The sequence below is a fragment of the Gambusia affinis genome, linkage group LG22, assembly GCF_019740435.1.
Source record: "Gambusia affinis linkage group LG22, SWU_Gaff_1.0, whole genome shotgun sequence".
Classification (NCBI taxonomy): Eukaryota; Metazoa; Chordata; class Actinopteri; order Cyprinodontiformes; family Poeciliidae; genus Gambusia; species Gambusia affinis.
Window position 1 is genome coordinate 10,825,262 of NC_057889.1, and position 18,293 is coordinate 10,843,554.

Below are 18,293 nucleotides of genomic sequence, written 5' to 3' on the forward strand. Positions count from 1 at the left end.
GTCACTATTGAAAATATATATGGCAAGACATAATGCAAATGTGAATGGCATCAGTACTTTTACAAGACAAAAATGTGAATGTGAGGAGCTCTACTACAACCTGTAGGTGCCTCTATTCATTTGATCATTTCAAATGAGAGCAATCTCCTCTCACTGTCTCCAGCTGAGACAGTGAGAGGAGTGTAATATCAAATCTGTCATTTACAATAGCTTTCACTGTGCTGTGTTTGTTGCACTGGCTTTTCTCTCTGTTGTTTTAATTGTACTTAAAACAACAGAGAGAATTAAAGAAGGTGGACCAGTAAGTTCCCAGTTACTCATGTTTCCCTGGGCATATCTTGTTTTGTTGTGACAACTTTCAAAATGTCTCAAAAGAAAAGACGGGTTCAGAGTAGATAGTCAAATGGAGTCATGACCCAAAAGCAAAACGAAATAAAAGCAGAAAATCTCATGTTAAGTTTACTTGACTCAAGTTTCTTGGAATGTTTCAAAGAACACGCAGGCATCCATAGCAGAGGGGGCATGCAAAAACAGGAATCAGGCGAGGTCAGAAAACGAGCAGAATAGAACAGAGGGAGAGCAGAGGCTGTCAAAAAATTCCTGGCTTATATGCTCACAGGTAAACCTGATTATATCATTGGCTATCAACAGGTTTAACTCTACCAAGACAAGTGGGATTTTTTTTCACAACAGTAACTACTTTCCTATACAAATCAAACTAGATGCATATACATTTTATTGCCTTAGATATGGTCTCCGCTCAAAAGCATTTGTTTCCCTCCTCCCACACAGTTCCTCATTTTTAGTCGGCCTGTGCCGGGGAAAGGTAAAAAGCCATTAAGAAGACTGATTAGGAACATTGATATAGGTGTGCTGGGAGTTATGACATATCAGATGACTCATCTGGTAGAAAATGCAAGGAAAGGGGAGTGGAAGAAAAAGCAGAACAATTACCTTCAACCGGAGAATTGGCTCATATTCAATGTAATCAACACTGTATGCCTAATAAACAATGCGAATTTTTAATTTTTTTTCCCTCCAGGGGGTCTTTTGTGGGCTCTAGTGTCCCTTATATGACAGTAGGCTGACAGGAAAGGGGAAGGGAGAGGGGGAAGACATGCGGCAAATGTCGCTGGGTCCAGGAATCGATCCACGTCGAGGACTCAAGGCCTCCAGATGTGGGTCGCGCTATCCCCTGCGCCACCACACAATACAAATTTTTAGTTTTGCTAATGGTTTCTTATTTGTTACTTTGTGCTACCTGTTAGTACTGTCACTACAAAGTGTTGTTTATTTTCAAAAGCATTTAAAAATCATATTATACTCATCTACCTTTCCAACAGTTTTCCCTATTTATAATCTTACAACCACATATTTTAATGTGTTAGGATTTTATGGCAATGCCAAATTTCTGCAGAATTCTGAAGTTGATAGATATGGATGTGACGTTTACTCTTTGTATTCCAATTAAACCTAGGAAAGTATGGTGTGCATTTGTATTAAATGCCCTTAAACCACTATTTTAGAGAAGCAGAACCAGTAGCAAGTAGACTGGAAATGTGATTGCTTCTGCCTTGAACAATAGCTCAAACAAGCCAAATTGGGCAGGAAACGTCTGTAAGGAACAAGTTTTTTTTTTATTGTTTTTTTTTTATTTAAAAAATGTGTCCTGTCCCTCAGTGTGGCACTCAGAATTGTTGTCTTAGTGCCAAGATGAATCTCAACAGACTTACTTTCACAACTGGAGCTCTATGGTTTTCACTCCACTTGGTAGATATATGAGAAACATTGTTAGAAATTGTATTGGGTTTATTTCAAATGTAAAGGCCATACAAATGGAAATGAAAGGGGACAAAAGCTTACAGAAAAAGAAGGAGATAAGATTGGAAGAAAGAAGGCTGGAGTACTAGCACTACTCAATACAAAATGTATAGTGGTAACTGCAGCCAATCAGAAAATACCTAAATCACCTGTGGGAGTATCTATGTTTATGAGAGAACGAGAGGATGCTTGTGTATATAAGGTTTCTCCGTAAGAATGTTCAATAGAAGGTGTGAGGAGCCACAAACCCGCCCCTGGGACACAAAGCAGACATGAGGGAGATGGTGGCCCCAGGCCTCTAAAGACCAATGAGGTTTTAGGCACATTTTACCACATTCATATGCTTTCAGACCAGCTCTGCTCCAATGCAGCTCTTCCTTAAAATTAGCATCTTCTACATGTTGCAGTAAAGCGACATGGTACTCCAAATTCTTCTTGCTAATCGTCCAATGCTCAATCATTAAAACATCAGGCTATTTACCTCTGAATTCCTTAATACATATTATTGAAAACTTAGTCCCTGTGTGAATGAATCACTTTGATGATTTTAAACCTTTAAATGTAACAAAAATGACTTTTGAAAAATGTAAAGGGGCAAATGCTTTTTTACAGCCCTGTGGGCCACAAATACCACAAAAAAATGTTCTTCCTGGTATTGCACAATAATGTGTTAATAAGGCTCCATTTGCCAGTCACTACACTTTACCTTCCTTTATTCCTTGCATTACTCATCACATCCCCAAGTTAAGTGTAAAATGTTTTTGCAAAACATTTACCAGCGATGATGAACGTTTTTGGTTTTTTTTTTTTTTTTTGATGAGTCAGTTTTCCAGGTAAACACCCCAATGAGAACTGATAAAAGGAGCTTGGTTCAGGTGAAAACTGGTTTTCTGAGTGTTTATGACGGTTTATGTTGTATGTTGAGCAACAAGTTAAAAGACCCGCATTTCCATTCCAAGAGGAGGTGGGGAAAAACGTCTGCAGGGGTTTCAGCTTTCATTGTTCTAAGTATCAGGTGTACTTTGAACAGGCTTGTGTTTGGCTAAAACTACTCCTGCGTAGGATGGGTGGGGTGTATGTGTCTGAGCATACAAGGTGAAGTCTCCTGTTGGGATTCATGCTCAGGCAAAGAGCGGGCTTGAATGGAATCCTGTAGCTGTGAGTCTGTACGGTATACTCAGGGATATTTGACTTTTTGGAAATAACAATTGGAAAAACTTGAGAGTATACAATGGAGACAAGTAATGACGCCACAAAAATTCTTGAAAAGGGTCCGGAATACCTTCGGAAGCAAATGGAACTGGAGAATGAGACAAAGGGACGTATGAGTGCCGTGGAGAGGCTTGCTGCTAGTAAACCAAAGTACGTCAAAAGTCAGCAAGTGGTCAACTCTACCCAGGAGCCAGTGATCAGTCTTGGTTCAGCGTCTGTGAGTAGCACCGGGTCTTCAAGCCAAAGCATAAACCGCAATGAAAATTGTGTCTCTCGGAGTACCTCATCAGTACATAAAGATGTTCCACAACTCTGTGTACCGGAACAACTAAATCGGCCCACTGGCAAAAAAAGACCAGACTCTATTCTGCTTTACAGACAGAAATGTGACTTACTTCGAGGATCAACACTCAAGAACCGAAGGCACCCCATAACTAGAAAGCTGCCACTCAATTCTGGGGATAAACATGTCCCTGTGCTTCTGGCTGCTGACAGGAAACATGATCATGATGGCAGCAAAGAAAAAATCAGCACACCTGAGGGAAAAGCAAAGGAATGTATCATCGGTGTAGTTATTTCTCAGTCAGAGAAAAAGTCTAATGGAGCAACAGAGGACAACAATGAAAAGCCAACAGCTGGTGGTCTGCTTGCAGTTCCTGAGATTGAGATGAGGACTGGCAAGGGAGTGAGCCGTTCCCACTCAGATATCAGCTCAAGATACTCTAAAAATTTTGCAGACTTTGATGCATTTTTCAAGTACTGCGGCCTGGACGGTGAGGTGATTGAGACCTTGGGGAGGGAGAACTTCTCGGCTCGCTCTGATGAGATTGTGATAAACATTCGGAGCGCCAGCATCTCCACATCTGATGATGGCTTCTCAAGGGATAGCAGTGACAGCAATGGGCTTCTTGAGAACGAGCTGCACAAAACAGTACAGCAAGGCACATCAGTAATTGAGCGCAATGCGCGTGTCATCAAATGGCTGTACAGCTGCAAAAACGCTGCGGATGCTGGCAAGAAGTTACGGGACCTTGACTGAATGATGCATAAAAGTTACAGATTTTTTGGTGGAGACTGAAATGATTGTGACTGACTTCCAGTTCTTGCATTCTTGACAGTAAATATCACCAACTGATGGATTCAAGACTGTGGGAACGTGTGTTGCTGCCAGGTTGTCCAAAATTGTATCTTGAGAACAATGTGACAGAGATATGTGAAAACATATATTGAGTTGGAGATGTTGTGCAAACGTTTTTCTGTCATGAGATTAATTCAAATGAAAATTTTGCAAACTATAGCTATATTCAACAGTTGTGAGAATTACTTTATTATATCACAGGGAAGACTCGAGCTATGGAAAAGTATAGGGCTTTTGGACTTTGGCTTTTCCAAAGTCCAAACTCAGCTGTGATTTAGAGTAATTACCCTGTATCTTGTCATAATCCTCAAATAAACTATATAATATATTTAAAATATGTGTGAAGTTTTGACAAACTGTAGTGCATAACCTCAAATGAAATTTCATTCTGACAATCATACATTTTAGTATTAAATTTGAAGCATTAATATGTCATTTATCATCGAAACTAGTTATGTTTTTTCCACCAATGATTTAAAAAACTAATGGTATTGGAAATTGGTATGAGTAATTACATAAAGATGAAAGGCTTTTTGCATTTGTGAGTTTTGCTGGAAACATCTAAGCATAATGTTCATAATTTCTGGATTTTCAGAATAACTCAAACATGAAAGGGGACTAAAATAACAGTTTACGTAGCGTACTTTTAAGATTCATAGTCTGACAAGTGCACTCCTCATTGTTCCTCAAGTGAAAGGTATGCAGTCTATCCTGAACACACACAGATAAAAGAAAGACAAATAATGTCAGTCTGTAAGACAAGCTGCTTTCTTACATGTCACTTAAGTAGCAACAATTAAACAAGGTAATTTAATTTAAGTCTAAGAAAGTGGAAAAAAAAAAAACAGGAAAGAAGTGATAATATCCTTAGACAAGCTGTCAGCTGGACCCTTAAGATCTGGGTGAGAAGAATGTGGCTGGTAATCTGATGGGCTTATGTCCAGTGACCCGTTGAAACTGTATCTCTACCCACCTCCCAGTCTTCGCCTGCTTTGTCTCTTCAACACACACCTCTTCCCCCCATTTTCTGTATCCTTTCCAAGTTTGCTCCAGTTTGTTTGAACCTCAGAGAGTGTAATTGAAGATGAAAAAGAAAACATAACAGATTGACCAGGGGCTCAAGAAACATTAACCAACAGTTTTTTTTCTATTAATTTGGAAAGTTATGACACTAATATTTCATGGCCATGAAAGTATGTTCTGACTACTTCACAGTTGTAAAAATATATTTCACTAACTTTAAAGCTATGCCACAACAAATCACTTCCTGCCATCTTTACTTGTCAGCTGCCAGGTCTTAAAGTTAGTTGAAAAACCGATCCATTAATACCTTAGTGGTATTATGATTTTTACCACAGCCTGACCTTAATCCTTCCTCAAATCAAAGTTAAACCACCATTCCTTAATCTTTTTATCCAGAATGTGTAACATTCAAACAAAGCAATTAATTACTTACTTCCCAACTAGTGTGCTACATGTGATTTAAAAAATCCATTAATGACACAGTAGAATAATTGACCTTGTTGGTGGCAGCAAGTTTAAAACAAGCGAGGAGAATGGTTTTATGAACTCTATTTATATCTTTATGAACATGAATTTTTTTTAATGTTGCTCACAGAACAAAATTTTCTCTATAAACATATACAAAAGTTGAGCTAGAAATAGTGAGGGAGAATGATCAGTAAAGATGCTTGATTGTAGGTAAAGTACCTGTTAACATACAGTATCTGTTAAAATCTAAATAAAACATGACAAAAATAGTGGATTACAATCTTCCTGAAGTGGCCTGCAATTTTCCAATTGAGTCTGAAAAGACTCTAACAACAAAACCCATCCTTTTACCATAATACTGCTGCTCCCATGTTTCAAAACATGGGGCAATGTGCAATCATTCTCTTTTTTCATACAAAAGAGAATGGTCCAAAACATTGTTCTGGTCTCAACCAAGAGAGAAGACCTCTTCCTCATAGCTGCTTTGTCTTTACTACTTTTTTAAAAGTTTAAGTGGGATTTTTTATGTCTTTCTTCTTGTCACTCTTCCATGACGGCTTTTTTGATGCAGTGGAAAATAAACAGCTGGGGCTTTTTATGTTAAGGCTGAGGGGTTGCAGATCCTACAGCCTTAACATTGGTCTCTTGGCTACTTTTCTGATTTATTTTCAGATTATTGATTGAACTCTGCTTTGTCATGTGTTTAAGTTTTATTGCCTGAACCTTCTTTAAAGCTCTTTACAATGTTACTCTTGTCCTGGTGGTTGAACTCCCTGATCTTCATTATGTTGTTTATTTACTGATGTTCTCTAATTCATTTCTGAGCCCTTTATGAAACTATTTAAAAGGAGAAATTTTACATAGGTGGACTAGTTTACTTGTTAGGTACTTTTAGAAGGCAGTTGGTTTATCTGTGTTTTGTTTTATTAGGATGTTAGAGTAAAAGAAAGTAAAAATATAAGAACACCAAATGGTTTCTTTTTTTCATTGTTCTTTTCTCATCATTTACCAATAGATTACCAATAAAATACATTCAAGTCTGTTTTGTAACATGATAAAGCCAGAAGGAAGGGACTTTTTATGTAATGCATATCTGTGATTCTGAAGACATACTGTCTTTTAATTACATGTGGAAAAAAATGCATAAATAAAGTTCTTTTATCCAAGATGACAAACATTCACTATGACTGATACAAACTTAAAAATATAATATTTAACAACCTATATTTGATAAATGGGACATGCACATTAGTAGAATTAAACCCTTGCTATTAAAACCCCCAAAATAAGATGGAAAATATTGGAGTTCTCATGCACATTAAAGCTTTAAAACGTTGCACAGATGTTGCTTAACCACATCACGCACTTAGTTCTCCGATTGTCCTGTTCCCATCCCCCCATCTGCAAAATAAAAACAGAAGTACATGTGCGCAGTCCTCAGTCACGTGTAGGAGAAAAGCTCCACCAAAACACACGGAATTAAAAAAGGCAATGATTGACACCACAGATTAGCCAATCAGATGCGTTGCTCCGGGTAGCAACAGCGTAAATTCGAGCATATTGTCCAATAAGAAAGCAGAGGAGGCGTGAACGAATTCTCGGGTTCCATACTGTATTTACTTCCGTCAATATTTTCAGCACAGCAAGAAGGAAAGCTGAGAGAGAAAAAGACCACAAAGGAACTCCTAGGATATTAAGGTTTGTTCGGTATTTTTAGAAACCCACAGCTGAAGAATGTCGTTATTTAGATATTTTTATTTTATCTCCTCTTTGTATATGCACGTTAAACCGAGTGACAACTGGCTTTCTTCTTGTTTTTTAACGTTAAGGGTTGCAGCGGCTGAGGATAAAATGCAAAGGCAGAACGCCGAAAGAAATGCGTCATAAACATGTTTATGTGAGATTTTGAAAATTACGTCTACTTAATCACATTCCCAGTGTTGAACCTGAAAGCACTTGTGAATAAGCTCATTATTTAAAGGTTTTACAATCCAATTGCCCTCATTGTTAGGTGGCTTAGTGTTCTTTACAACCTTAAAAATAGGCATAGATGTAAATAGGTCCTGTTCCCACTTTATGCAGGTATTCTAAATATTTGACTTGGTGCATGAATAAAAAAGTTTCTTTAGGAAATTCTCATGTATTTTAAATATAAACAATATTCATCAATAAATATTATTTTATTTAGTTTAATATCTGCCCAGTTGAATTCTGTCCATGAAACTAGTGACTGTGTACATTGACATAAAAAAAAACTTGTCACAGTAAAGTGACAAGTAAATTTTTCCTATGCCAGATCTTCATTTTGCATTCTAAAATTATTGTAGCAACTTTGTGATTTTTCACTTCAAACCTCAATTTATTTCACTGGTACTTTATTTAGTAAACCAACACAACTGTTGGACTGATTCATAAATATTGAATTATATATTTTGAAAAAAAGAATGTGAAAATGTGACATGCCCCTTTTTCCATGTCTTTGTTGAGAAAAAATATGCGTGTATATGACCGCATCACAAAAAGTAATGTAATGGAGGAATACAACAGTTTGAATACAAATTTTTATGATACACAAAATTTCTGAAAGTGTTTGTTTCTGACTTAAAATCCCAATAAATTATATTTAATCTTATGTGAAGAAGATAAACAGGTATGAATAGGTCTTAAATGTTCTGTAAATACCAATAACACAATCTTTAATTGAATATTTAGAATAATTAGGCAGCCAAAAATAAATCTTGTTACTGATTAACCCTTTAGGTGTTCGCCGTGGCTTCGACTCTTCTCGGCTCACAGTCCGGCCTTCCCCAGTTAATATGCCTTTCTTGGGCAAAGACTGGAGGTCGCCTGGATGGAGCTGGACAAAGACAGACCATGGGTGGAAGAGGATCGTTTTCTTCGGTCACGAGCTGGAGGATAACAACAAAGATATAGACCTAAAAGAGTAAGTTCATAAATTGTTTGTCTTTGTGACCTGCCCTGTTTTTGCATGTATACTAACATGTTAGCTAGTGTATAGACCTTTTGACAGCCACTAATGCCCCACCTTTGACTTATTTGTTTAATATCCTTACTAAATTAAATAGTTTTTATCTTTTTCTAGTTTGCAAAAAATACAAACTTAGTATTTGATCATACCCAGAAGGCCACTTTAAATTTTAATGGGCATCATTATGATCCTAACAGAAATAGTTCTTCATCTAGAGATGAACCTATAAATCAATACTTTGAAATATTTCTTTGTTTTTGGGTATGTGGAGTTTTACTGTTGAATTCAAAACAGAGTAGCCGAGTGTAGCTTTGATCCTACATCTCAATAGATCTGACATGAAGTAGACTCTCCTCAACTGACTGACTGCCAATGCTCTCTCTAAATTATAACTTCTACAAAATCTAGAGGTAAGAGGATTAATTTTTTCCATCATGAAAGTAAAATAAGAGGAGAGCAGACAGGAAATTGAGATCGAACTGATACAGTGACGTTATGCTTTGATTACATGGTCAATGTCTCCAACCCTCAGACGACCACCCAGGTTTAGTTTTCTATCTGATGTGGTTTCATTACATATGTGCATTAATTGTGCTCCATTTTATTGCTTATGTTTATGTCTAATCTATTTGTTATCCTTAATATTATACTGTAAAAATAAACAAATGAGATCTGTTTTAGAATTGTATATTTTATTTAAAAGAAAAAGAAAAACAGAGTTTAATAACACCAGAGGATTATTGTTGTTTTTTTGCACAGTACTGTGTAATCCTAGATAAGTAAACTCCCACATCCAAGTTTGAGAAATCTACTACTATCATGATCAAGGAGAAATTAATTTATACAAACAGTAACAAAGAATGCAATGATAAACTTAGTTATATTTTAGTTACATTAGATGCTTGTTAAAACAATTTCTCAATTAGTTAATGATATAATAGTCTATCACGTTCTTGAGTCCAAGCATGAATTGAAATATCATATATTGAATTTGCTGTGACAACTGATACCTGATGTAATGTGCAGCCCTTTTGTGTTTTTGTACAGTAGTTTATTCAGGTTGGTTTGAGCATTTTATTCCTCACAGTAACTGTAGCTGTACAACTGCTACTGGCTTACGTCACCAGCTTCTCTGAGGCACCAAGTATGGGATATCTGGATCATATATTGCTTTTCACAATGTCCTTACAATAGCTGACATCACAGTACCAGTTTCCCTAACCCTCCACAGAAACGACGCACGTCTCCCAGGAATCCCAGCATCAGCTGGTGACATTTCACTCCGGTCACATTCTTTCCTTTTGTATTGATTGTCCAGCTAATAGTGACTCACAGCCCCGTACTATGTAGCTTCAGACAATAACCAATGACGTCACTCTTCAGACTGGCTGCTCTCCGATCCCAGTCCATCCTGATAGCGAATGACATCATGCTACAAAAATACAGTGTTTGTTGTGTGGTTGAGTTCAGAAAGAATGAGTAAAATAAAACTGTCGCTTATTAAATCATACAACTTTTATATTTAAACTTTCTTTTTTTGTACTGTTTAAAAGAAGCAGGCAGCAAATGGAACTATATTGAAGCCATCAACGAATGTCTGAATCCGATCAGTTCAGTTTTCTTAGAAGAGTTTCACCAACTGGTAGTATAAACTGAACTAGACTGCAACATTTTATAAGTAGAGTCGAATTGGAAAGTGTGTTACTGACTTTGTTTCTGCCTCTAATATTACATTGAATTGGTTATTTCTGCATACAGGTTGGATGTGTTTTTTAAAACTTCTTGAGATTACATTTGTTATAAATTTGTGCAATCTGAAGGAACTGAATTGAATTTAAGATGTTGGTTTTCAAAACATGGATATGTTTGGTTCAAATTGATGTAAGATTGGTACAAATCACCTTGTGGCACAGGACTTTTTTTTACATGCCTGAAAGTCTGAGATGAAATAGAAAAGATCAGTCCATTCATTGTCTGCCGACATTAAGGGTGGCTGGTGTCTATGTCCAGCAGTCTTTGAAGGAGGGGTAAGGGTACAGTCTGAACAAATGGCCAAATCATGACAAGTCATGGCGATGTCTCACCGTCAACCAGTTGTTAAAAACACAATAATTTTATTGCGTTTGCAGGATTTCTAACCCATCAGAGTGAAAAGCAGTGCCACCAACAGTTTTGATATAATAGCAGAAACTGCAGTATGAGTTTTGTTTGGTGACTTCCAGCTCCTAATAATGTTACTTTGAGTTTGAGTACTATTTTGCAATTAGAGCAAAATAGTCCTTATAACAAAATACATATTTCCCTGTCCCAAAGGTCTACTTGGATGCTATATTAAGGTAGGATATAATAGTTGAAATGTCGTTTTCATGCTCTGCATATCTACATCATCTAACATTTGGCCAGCTGAATGGATGCCAACTTCCCTTAATGCTCTCATCAGGTGTATCTGTTTAGAGGCTAAGATGCTAAAGCCCATGTAGAGTGCTGTGGACACTACCTACTTATCAGGAAAGTAAAGTGTCTGGGAATTGTAATTTACATCAATTGTAATGTAGTTTAATATTTTCAAAAAAAATATTCAGCTCTAATTTATATTTGAATCCTCAACTTTTTCTAATAGATTTATATCTGTTTAGTACATGTAAGATGTTTCCTGTTGGTGCTTTTCAAACGACAGCCGATGACAAATTAAGGTCAGCTCCCACAATGTTCAGATTCTTTTAAAAACAATGCAACTGCTTTACAATGTGTGCCAAAAATAACAATAGTCAGCTAGATGTTTGCTATTTCTGGCACAATAGATCTGTTGTTTGTAGCTTTTTAGTTGTCATGTTTGCCTGTTGTCTGAGAAAAGACTGAGTCAGTCTCCTGTGTTTCTGCAGTGTCTCCTCTGCGGTGCAGACAGAATGACTCATTATCAGTTCCCTTTCTGATCTTTATGGCTTTTTATAGCTTGCATATATTCTGTGCTGTAAATCAATATTGCGAGAGTAGTTCAATGACACGCCTGCCTGTTGTGTTTTCGGCTTCAACTTCAACTGAGGCTATAAACTTATAATATAGCAGAAGACACAACTGAAACCTTAAGCAAATTGCCAGAGGAAACTGCTGCACACCAGAGTCTTCCCAGTGGTTTGTAATTACAGTGTTGTGGATCTTCTGGTCAAACCTGTATTCTCTTTTAACTCAATACAAAAACTGTTTCCTCTGTGTGAACAGGCTCTGCAGTGACAACAATGAGAATCTGTTTGTTGGAGAAGTGTGTGAGCTCGCCAACACCAAGAGGAAGAAGGAGTTGTACAATAATAACACCAAATCCCAGTGTGAGTTTCCGTGACTGTGTGAACTTAGTGGAGAGTCTGTGGAATGAAAATCAAAGGTCTTGTGCATAAAGGTGCACAAAAGTAAGATTTGAATGCTGAATGCAGGACTAGCAGGTCATGTAATGACAAACATCCTGCATTTTTACATGTTTCTCCACCCTGAGAAAGGATGTGTAAAGAGGATCAAATAAACTAATCTTTTCTTATAATAACATAATCTCACACAAAAAAAATAGATGTAACTCTAAATGCAAGAACATATATTCGAGATTTCACAAGTAGGAGCTCTGCTGGTAATATTTTTTTACAACCCATCTTTTTCCAGTAGGTTGACACTTGGTCACCAAGTAAAAGATGTCCTTTTATGGATTTTTTTCAAATTAAATAAATATTCCCAAATGAAATGTTACTGTGTGCCAATATTAATATTTGTTGTTCCAGAACATCATTGTGAAGGTCTGCATCTCGCACAATGAAATAAACACAAGAAAATTACTTATAATGAGAGTGAAATTCATTTAAGTAGCATGCGATAATTTTTTTTTAAAACAAACAAACTATCATAGTTTCTCTTCAGAGGTTTTGATCTGCAGTGTAACAGGAAACAGGAAAATTGTTAACATTTCTGTTTTCTGTCTTTAGTTGTTTTTAGAGATAAATGGATCTACGTACAGAAAGGAAGCACAAAAGAAGTGAGTCCTGAAAACTTTGAATTGTTACATTTTTGTGTTGGACCTTTCTCTTTGGGTATACAACAGAATGTTATTTTCTCACCTTTGCTTTATGTTTTCTTTGTTCTTTGCCAACAGCGACATGGCTACTGCACACTCGGGGAGGCTCTCAACCGATTAGACTTTTCCAGTGCTATCCAAGATTTGCGAAGATTTAACTATGTTGCGAAGGTGCGCAATGACTATGACCTATAGTCAATCAGTGTTTTATTTCATGACCTGTACTGGTGTATTTTCTTACTCTTTAGAACTCTCCTTCCGTTTTCTGCAGCTTTTTCAGCTGATAGCCAGGTCTCAGTTAACGTCTTTGAGTGGAGCTGCCCAAAAAAACTATTTCAATATACTGGAGAAGATTGTACGAAAAGGTAAGAGGACGAGACATTTATACTCAAGTGTTTTGAGTATGGAAACCCTTGCTATTTAAAACATAAAAACATCTGCTATTGCTTTATGTCTGCACCGCATTCAGTGCAGAGATTACACCAGAGACATGTTGATATAAACATTCCCATTACTCCTAGTAGATGAGAGCAATGTGAAACTAAATTTATGTCAGTTTTGGTTGCAGTTTTTGAGAAAAATTGCTGTTAACAAACACAACAGATTCAATAAAGTGATCTAATTTAAAATAAAGAACTCCAGGCCCTTACCATGGCAGTTTTCTTCTAAAAACTTTAAGACTAACTAATTAAGAAAATCATGCAGAAAAGCATTTTAAAATAAATGTTAATTATTGCTAAAGGATCACATTAAATCTTCAAAGTTTCTCTTAGAAATGAAAAATGAACTGTATTGGGACTTTATGACTGAGAGCTAAATATACACTGTCATCTCCCTACATCCCTACCCCCAAAATCATTATTTTTAGGCACAATTTAAGCATTTTATTTTCTTAGAAAAATTATTAGCAAAAATGTCAGGAAAGACACTGAGAAACAGGATGAAATCTACCTAGTGTGACATCCCTGATGTTGGTCCCTAAGGAGGGTGTTTTATTCCCTTTTTATTTTTCCGCGGCAAAATTATCAGCAATTTTAGCAGACACACTGCTCTTGTCTTTGAGATTGGGAAAATATTGGTCCTGTTTGTAATTTACATAATGTATGTGTGAAGTGTACAGCAATAGGTTGGTCAATAGTACTGTACCTTTTGAATGAATCATTTTATTTTATTTTCTTGGTAAGATTTATAGATGTTTGTTTGTTTGTTTTTCAACCTTGGCTTTAGTCCTTGAGGACAACTATAATCCACGCCTTGTTAAGGAGCTTCTGCAGGACCTGAGCTCCTCACTCCACAGCCTGACCATCCATTTTGGCAGGTGTGTCCTCGTGGGCAATGTGAACATCTGGTTGTGTCGCCTGGAGACCATTGTTAAGTGGCAACAGGAGCTCAACAATATGCAGATTCCAAAGGTAAAAACTGAAAAGAAATGTTTTATATGCAGTTATGTTGAGTTTTGGCAGGGCATTCATTAGCCTACTGATCCATTTGTAACCGTGTTGATTGTTTTTATAGTGCCGATAAAGTTTTCAGCTCAAGTCTTAATCAGTTTTTGTGCTGATTGTTTCCATAGCAATTGTACACGGGGATGTCTTTCAACGACCTGCCCCTGCACATGCAGAACAAAATCCTCTGTAAGTTCTCCGACGCCTGTGACATCATCAACCTGGGTCAGGCCACGCCTACGTTGCACATCCTCAGTGAGAACAGGACGCTCTGGAAGAAACTCTGCCAGTTTCACTTCTCAGACAAACCGGTGAGGAGGTTACATGTTTATGTCACCCAATTTGAAGTTGGAATTTCACGTTTAATTGCTTGAACTAGTTAAAAGTTGCTGTGATGGTTTATAAAACATGCAGTTTACACGTTAGCCACAAGAGGGCAGTGCTGACAAAATTAAGCTTACTCTTTTAGCTGGGAAATACACTTGCTCTGAAATAGAAGCGCCACAGAAAGATTGGCGTTAATTATGAGTTGCTCCAGTTGTAATTCCACATTGATCTCCTGTGATATTAAATGTTTTCTCCATGCTTCCGGTTCTGCTTATGGGCTTCCACTGCTCATATGCAGTTTTGTAGGAATTTGGGTCTAACCAGGAGTGACAATGTGGACTGGAAGCTGATGTACTTCACCCTGCAGAAGCACTACCCCATGAAGGAGCAGTACGGCGACACGTTGCACTTCTGCAAACACTGTAGCATCCTCTTCTGGAAGGTAAGCAAGACAAGCAGCCCGTCTGTATCTGCCTTATCTCAGAGATTGAGTTTTTAAAAAAACGCTGAGTTGGTGCTAAATTAAAACCAGAATGTTGCAGATAGCAAGTAATTTCAGCTACATAACATGCTTTATTGCAATATAAAAATATTTCAAAACTTTGAAAGTCATTTTGTTGCTTTTTTTTGGCTCTTGTTAAAATAGTGACATATTTCTAAATAACTTTAAAAAATGATTCATCGTTCATTTTGCCTATTTGCAAAATTTACAAACATGTCTGCAAATCGTAAAATATTTTAGATGTACATAATGTTTGTCATTGTTCTACTGCAAAGATAAAATAATAGTTTGCATATTTTACTGAAAACACATAATCGATCAATTTGACCAATTACACTTTGTTTTAAGCACCATTAACTCAGTCCTCATTCATTGTACCATATGAAATGAAAACATAATGTTTTGTTTAATAGTTTTAAAAATGATCATTTCAGAGACTATATTTTAAGTAAATTCTCTCTCTTGACTTTTGTTTTAGGATTTTTAATATTTGTTGACAAAAATTAAAACAGATACTAAATAAATGAAATGACTGGTTTAAAACCAGACATTTTAATCATGCTATCATGTTGGTTTTTCTGTGTTTTACGCTTTTTGACAATACTTTAAACACCACTTGAAACATAACGTTTCAGAATAATTCATGCTAGTCAATATATTGGAGAGGATTGTTTTGAGTTTGTTTATACAGCACAGATGGAATTGGTGCTCAAAATAAACTAAGTCTTTGGTGTTTAAAATACAAATTTTAACTGTGTGTGAATCAAGTTGGTTTTTTTCTCAGCTTTTTACCAAAGGTCTTGGTATTACGTTTGTTCAAGATAAAACTGAGGTGAAAATCTGTACAACTGTTTGTTTTCCCTGGAAATCTCCAAAGGCTAACCTTCGGGTTCAAAAGTTCAAATATTTTATTTTCAAAAGTTGAAGAAAGAAATTCTGTGTTGCTTCTAACCATCCATAAAAATTTAGTTTTTGATGTTTGTGTGATGAAGTGAATCACAAACATCGGCACCCGTGAGCTCTGCTAATAATCCTAATCCTTGTTACTCATTAGTGTGATGGGTTTTGTGAACTTGTGTTCTCACGTGTAGAAATATCTTATTCCCAAGCAATTATTTTCAACCCCTCAGCCCCCAAGTTCAAGTGTTGAAATATCGTGTTTGTACTCTCTGAAATGATGGATTTGTTTCTCCTGCAGTTCGAGTGAAATTACTGGGGAAATACTTTTTGAATATGCAGAAACATACAGAACATACAGTACTTAGAAGGAACAATAACACTGATTCGTACCATTTCCTTCTTTGGAGCAATTGTAACTTCCCTCATCAGCTGCTCCCTGTATGGTTTAACTTCTTCCTTCTCTGCGTCCTTTCCCTTGCTTGCCACCCTTCCTCCTTGCGTCTTCTCGTGGTTCTCCTTCTCCCTGACTCCTTAAGGATCGCCATGTGGCTTTGTTCCTCAAGGTACTCCGTGTCCCTTCCTGCCTTTTGTTGTGCCTGTTCTGTTCTCTGTCGATCATATCATGATTTATCTGTTTCCATGAGTGGAGCTTTTTTGCCTGATGTTCCAGGTTTCTCTTGATGTCGTCTTGTTTTTCAGAAGTGTTTAGTAAACAGTGGTGTTCTTTTCGCTGTGTTTTTATCTTTTCACTTTACCAACTTGCTGTTGTTAGATCTCAGTTTAAAAAGGCTGTCAGCTGCCTCCTAATCTAACATAAATACCAAGATAAATGTTTGTGTCTGCATGCCAATGTTCAAATTTGGTTTACGGTAACTAATTCTATCTCTACCACTGCATTTATTTAATTTATTCCTGAATACTATTCGATTAGCTTCACATCAAATCATATTTTAAGGTATAAATGAAAAAAATATTATTTCTGGAAAGACAGACACGTTTTGAATATTTGCACAAAATTGTCTCTTTTTTTTCTGCAGCGAAAACTAACAAGAGAATTTTTGAATATAATTCTGTCTTAAAAGATTATTTCATTTTCTTCAATAAATTGTAGGTTTTTGTACCCAACAATCAGTACAGTAATGTAGGCTGGTCATTATTTGAATCATATCCCCACCAGATCCAACTGATTTAGATGTGTTCAAATGACCTCTTAACTTATTTCAGGTGTTTTTGTGGTGAAACATGTAGGAAAGAAGTTTAGGATTTTTAATATTTGTTGACAAAAAAAAAAAGAACTTCTAGAGTTTTTTTTACTGAAAACTCTAGAAGTTGTTTACTGAAAAGTGCAGTAAAAACTCTAGAAGTTTCTGGAGTGCAGTGAAAAACATGAAGCGTATCCTCATGATTATGAAAAATGTTACTGATGCCTCTGTAAAAACTAATTGATTTAATATAACAGTTGAGTAAACCTATCTTTAGTGAATGTGTGTATTGCGATTACCTTCTTTCCTGGTTATCTATCCTTCTCACATTCTCCTTGTTGACTGTTCCTCAGGACTTTGGCCACCCGTGCACCGCCAATGATCCGGACAGCTGCCTGATGCCCATTTCGCCGCAGCACTTTATTGACCTCTTCAAATTTTAAACCTACCACATTGTTCTCTGACACAACATCCGTTACTCTCTTTGAGTGTTTTTTTTTTTTTTAAACACCTCGTTGTTGTTTACCCAAATAAAAAAAGGGCTGAAATTGTATAAAAATAAAAAGTAAAAAATTCATCGCACAAGTATTTCGAAACATAGAAAGGTTATAAGTGTGTTACTTTTTTGTTTGTTTGTTTGTTAGTTCAACCCCTTAAAATATATTTCATGTTTCAGCACAGATGTTGGTTTTGAAGACAGAAAAAGGCTTCTCTCTATAGAGGGAATTACATTATGTAAATATATAAAAGGAAAAAAATACAATGACGGAATTTCTTGTGTAAAACATGTTTCAGTCTGATGTTGGTAGCTTAATATTAATTATTAAAGATTTACAGATTGCTAAAAGAAAAAAAAGTCTGGTATTTATTCAGTGAGGTGTAATTGCATCCTGATCTGTTTGTTTCTAGTGGCATTTTTATACAATAACAGCTCGTTTGCCATGTTTGACTCCGTTTACAAACCGTCTGTCCTTTGTTAGTCAATGTAAGTTGTGTTGAGTGTGCACGTTTTCTGCCGCTGTCAGGCATCTGATGTGGCAAACCGAAAAATATAAATGACTGTTTTAGGGAAAATACTTTTGTAATTCTCTTCCAACTTTTGTAACTTCCCTTTACCAATCCATACTGTTGAAGGTACTGATGTGATTTTTACAGTGTTGCAACTAGATATGAATTAAAAGTTATTTCTAAAAACTGCTTGTTTTTCTATTT

General features: G+C 36.4%; 2 protein-coding genes across 5 annotated transcripts; both read left to right on the plus strand.

Annotated features, from left to right (window-relative positions):
• Positions 1–2,900: 2,900 nt before the first annotated feature.
• On the plus strand, positions 2,901–6,831 carry fam110c (family with sequence similarity 110 member C). Its single transcript, XM_044106556.1, has one exon. It carries the CDS (start codon positions 3,053–3,055, stop codon positions 4,070–4,072), a length of 1,020 nt encoding a protein of 339 aa, XP_043962491.1. The 5' UTR covers positions 2,901–3,052; the 3' UTR covers positions 4,073–6,831.
• Positions 6,832–7,239: 408 nt separating this feature from the next.
• On the plus strand, positions 7,240–18,278 carry fbxo25 (F-box protein 25). Of its 4 annotated transcripts, XM_044106558.1 has the most exons (12): positions 7,262–7,360; positions 7,492–7,559; positions 8,423–8,606; positions 11,871–11,974; positions 12,617–12,666; positions 12,784–12,876; positions 12,977–13,070; positions 13,933–14,117; positions 14,279–14,461; positions 14,776–14,919; positions 16,416–16,442; positions 17,435–18,278. In XM_044106558.1, the coding sequence occupies exons 3-12, from the start codon at positions 8,479–8,481 to the stop codon at positions 17,522–17,524; spliced, it is 1,098 nt and encodes a 365-aa protein (XP_043962493.1). In that variant the 5' UTR covers positions 7,262–7,360; positions 7,492–7,559; positions 8,423–8,478; the 3' UTR covers positions 17,525–18,278. The 4 variants fall into 4 exon arrangements, with proteins under 4 accessions (XP_043962495.1, XP_043962492.1, XP_043962493.1 ...); XM_044106557.1 differs by lacking the exon at positions 7,492–7,559 and having other exon boundaries at positions 7,252–7,360; XM_044106559.1 differs by lacking the exon at positions 16,416–16,442 and having other exon boundaries at positions 7,263–7,360.
• The last annotated feature ends 15 nt before the right edge of the window (positions 18,279–18,293 follow it).

What these genes read in the sequence shown, in the direction of transcription:
- fam110c (XM_044106556.1), top strand. Translation starts at nt 3,053, where the DNA reads ATGGAGACAAGTAATGACGCCACAAAAATTCTTGAAAAGGGTCCGGAA.
- fbxo25 (XM_044106557.1), top strand. Translation starts at nt 8,479, where the DNA reads ATGCCTTTCTTGGGCAAAGACTGGAGGTCGCCTGGATGGAGCTGGACA. An exon ending in AAAGATATAGACCTAAAAGA is followed by an intron (nt 8,607 to 11,870) that starts GTAAGTTCATAA and finishes CTGTGTGAACAG; the next exon opens with GCTCTGCAGTGACAACAATG. An exon ending in ACAATATGCAGATTCCAAAG is followed by an intron (nt 14,118 to 14,278) that starts GTAAAAACTGAA and finishes TTGTTTCCATAG; the next exon opens with CAATTGTACACGGGGATGTC.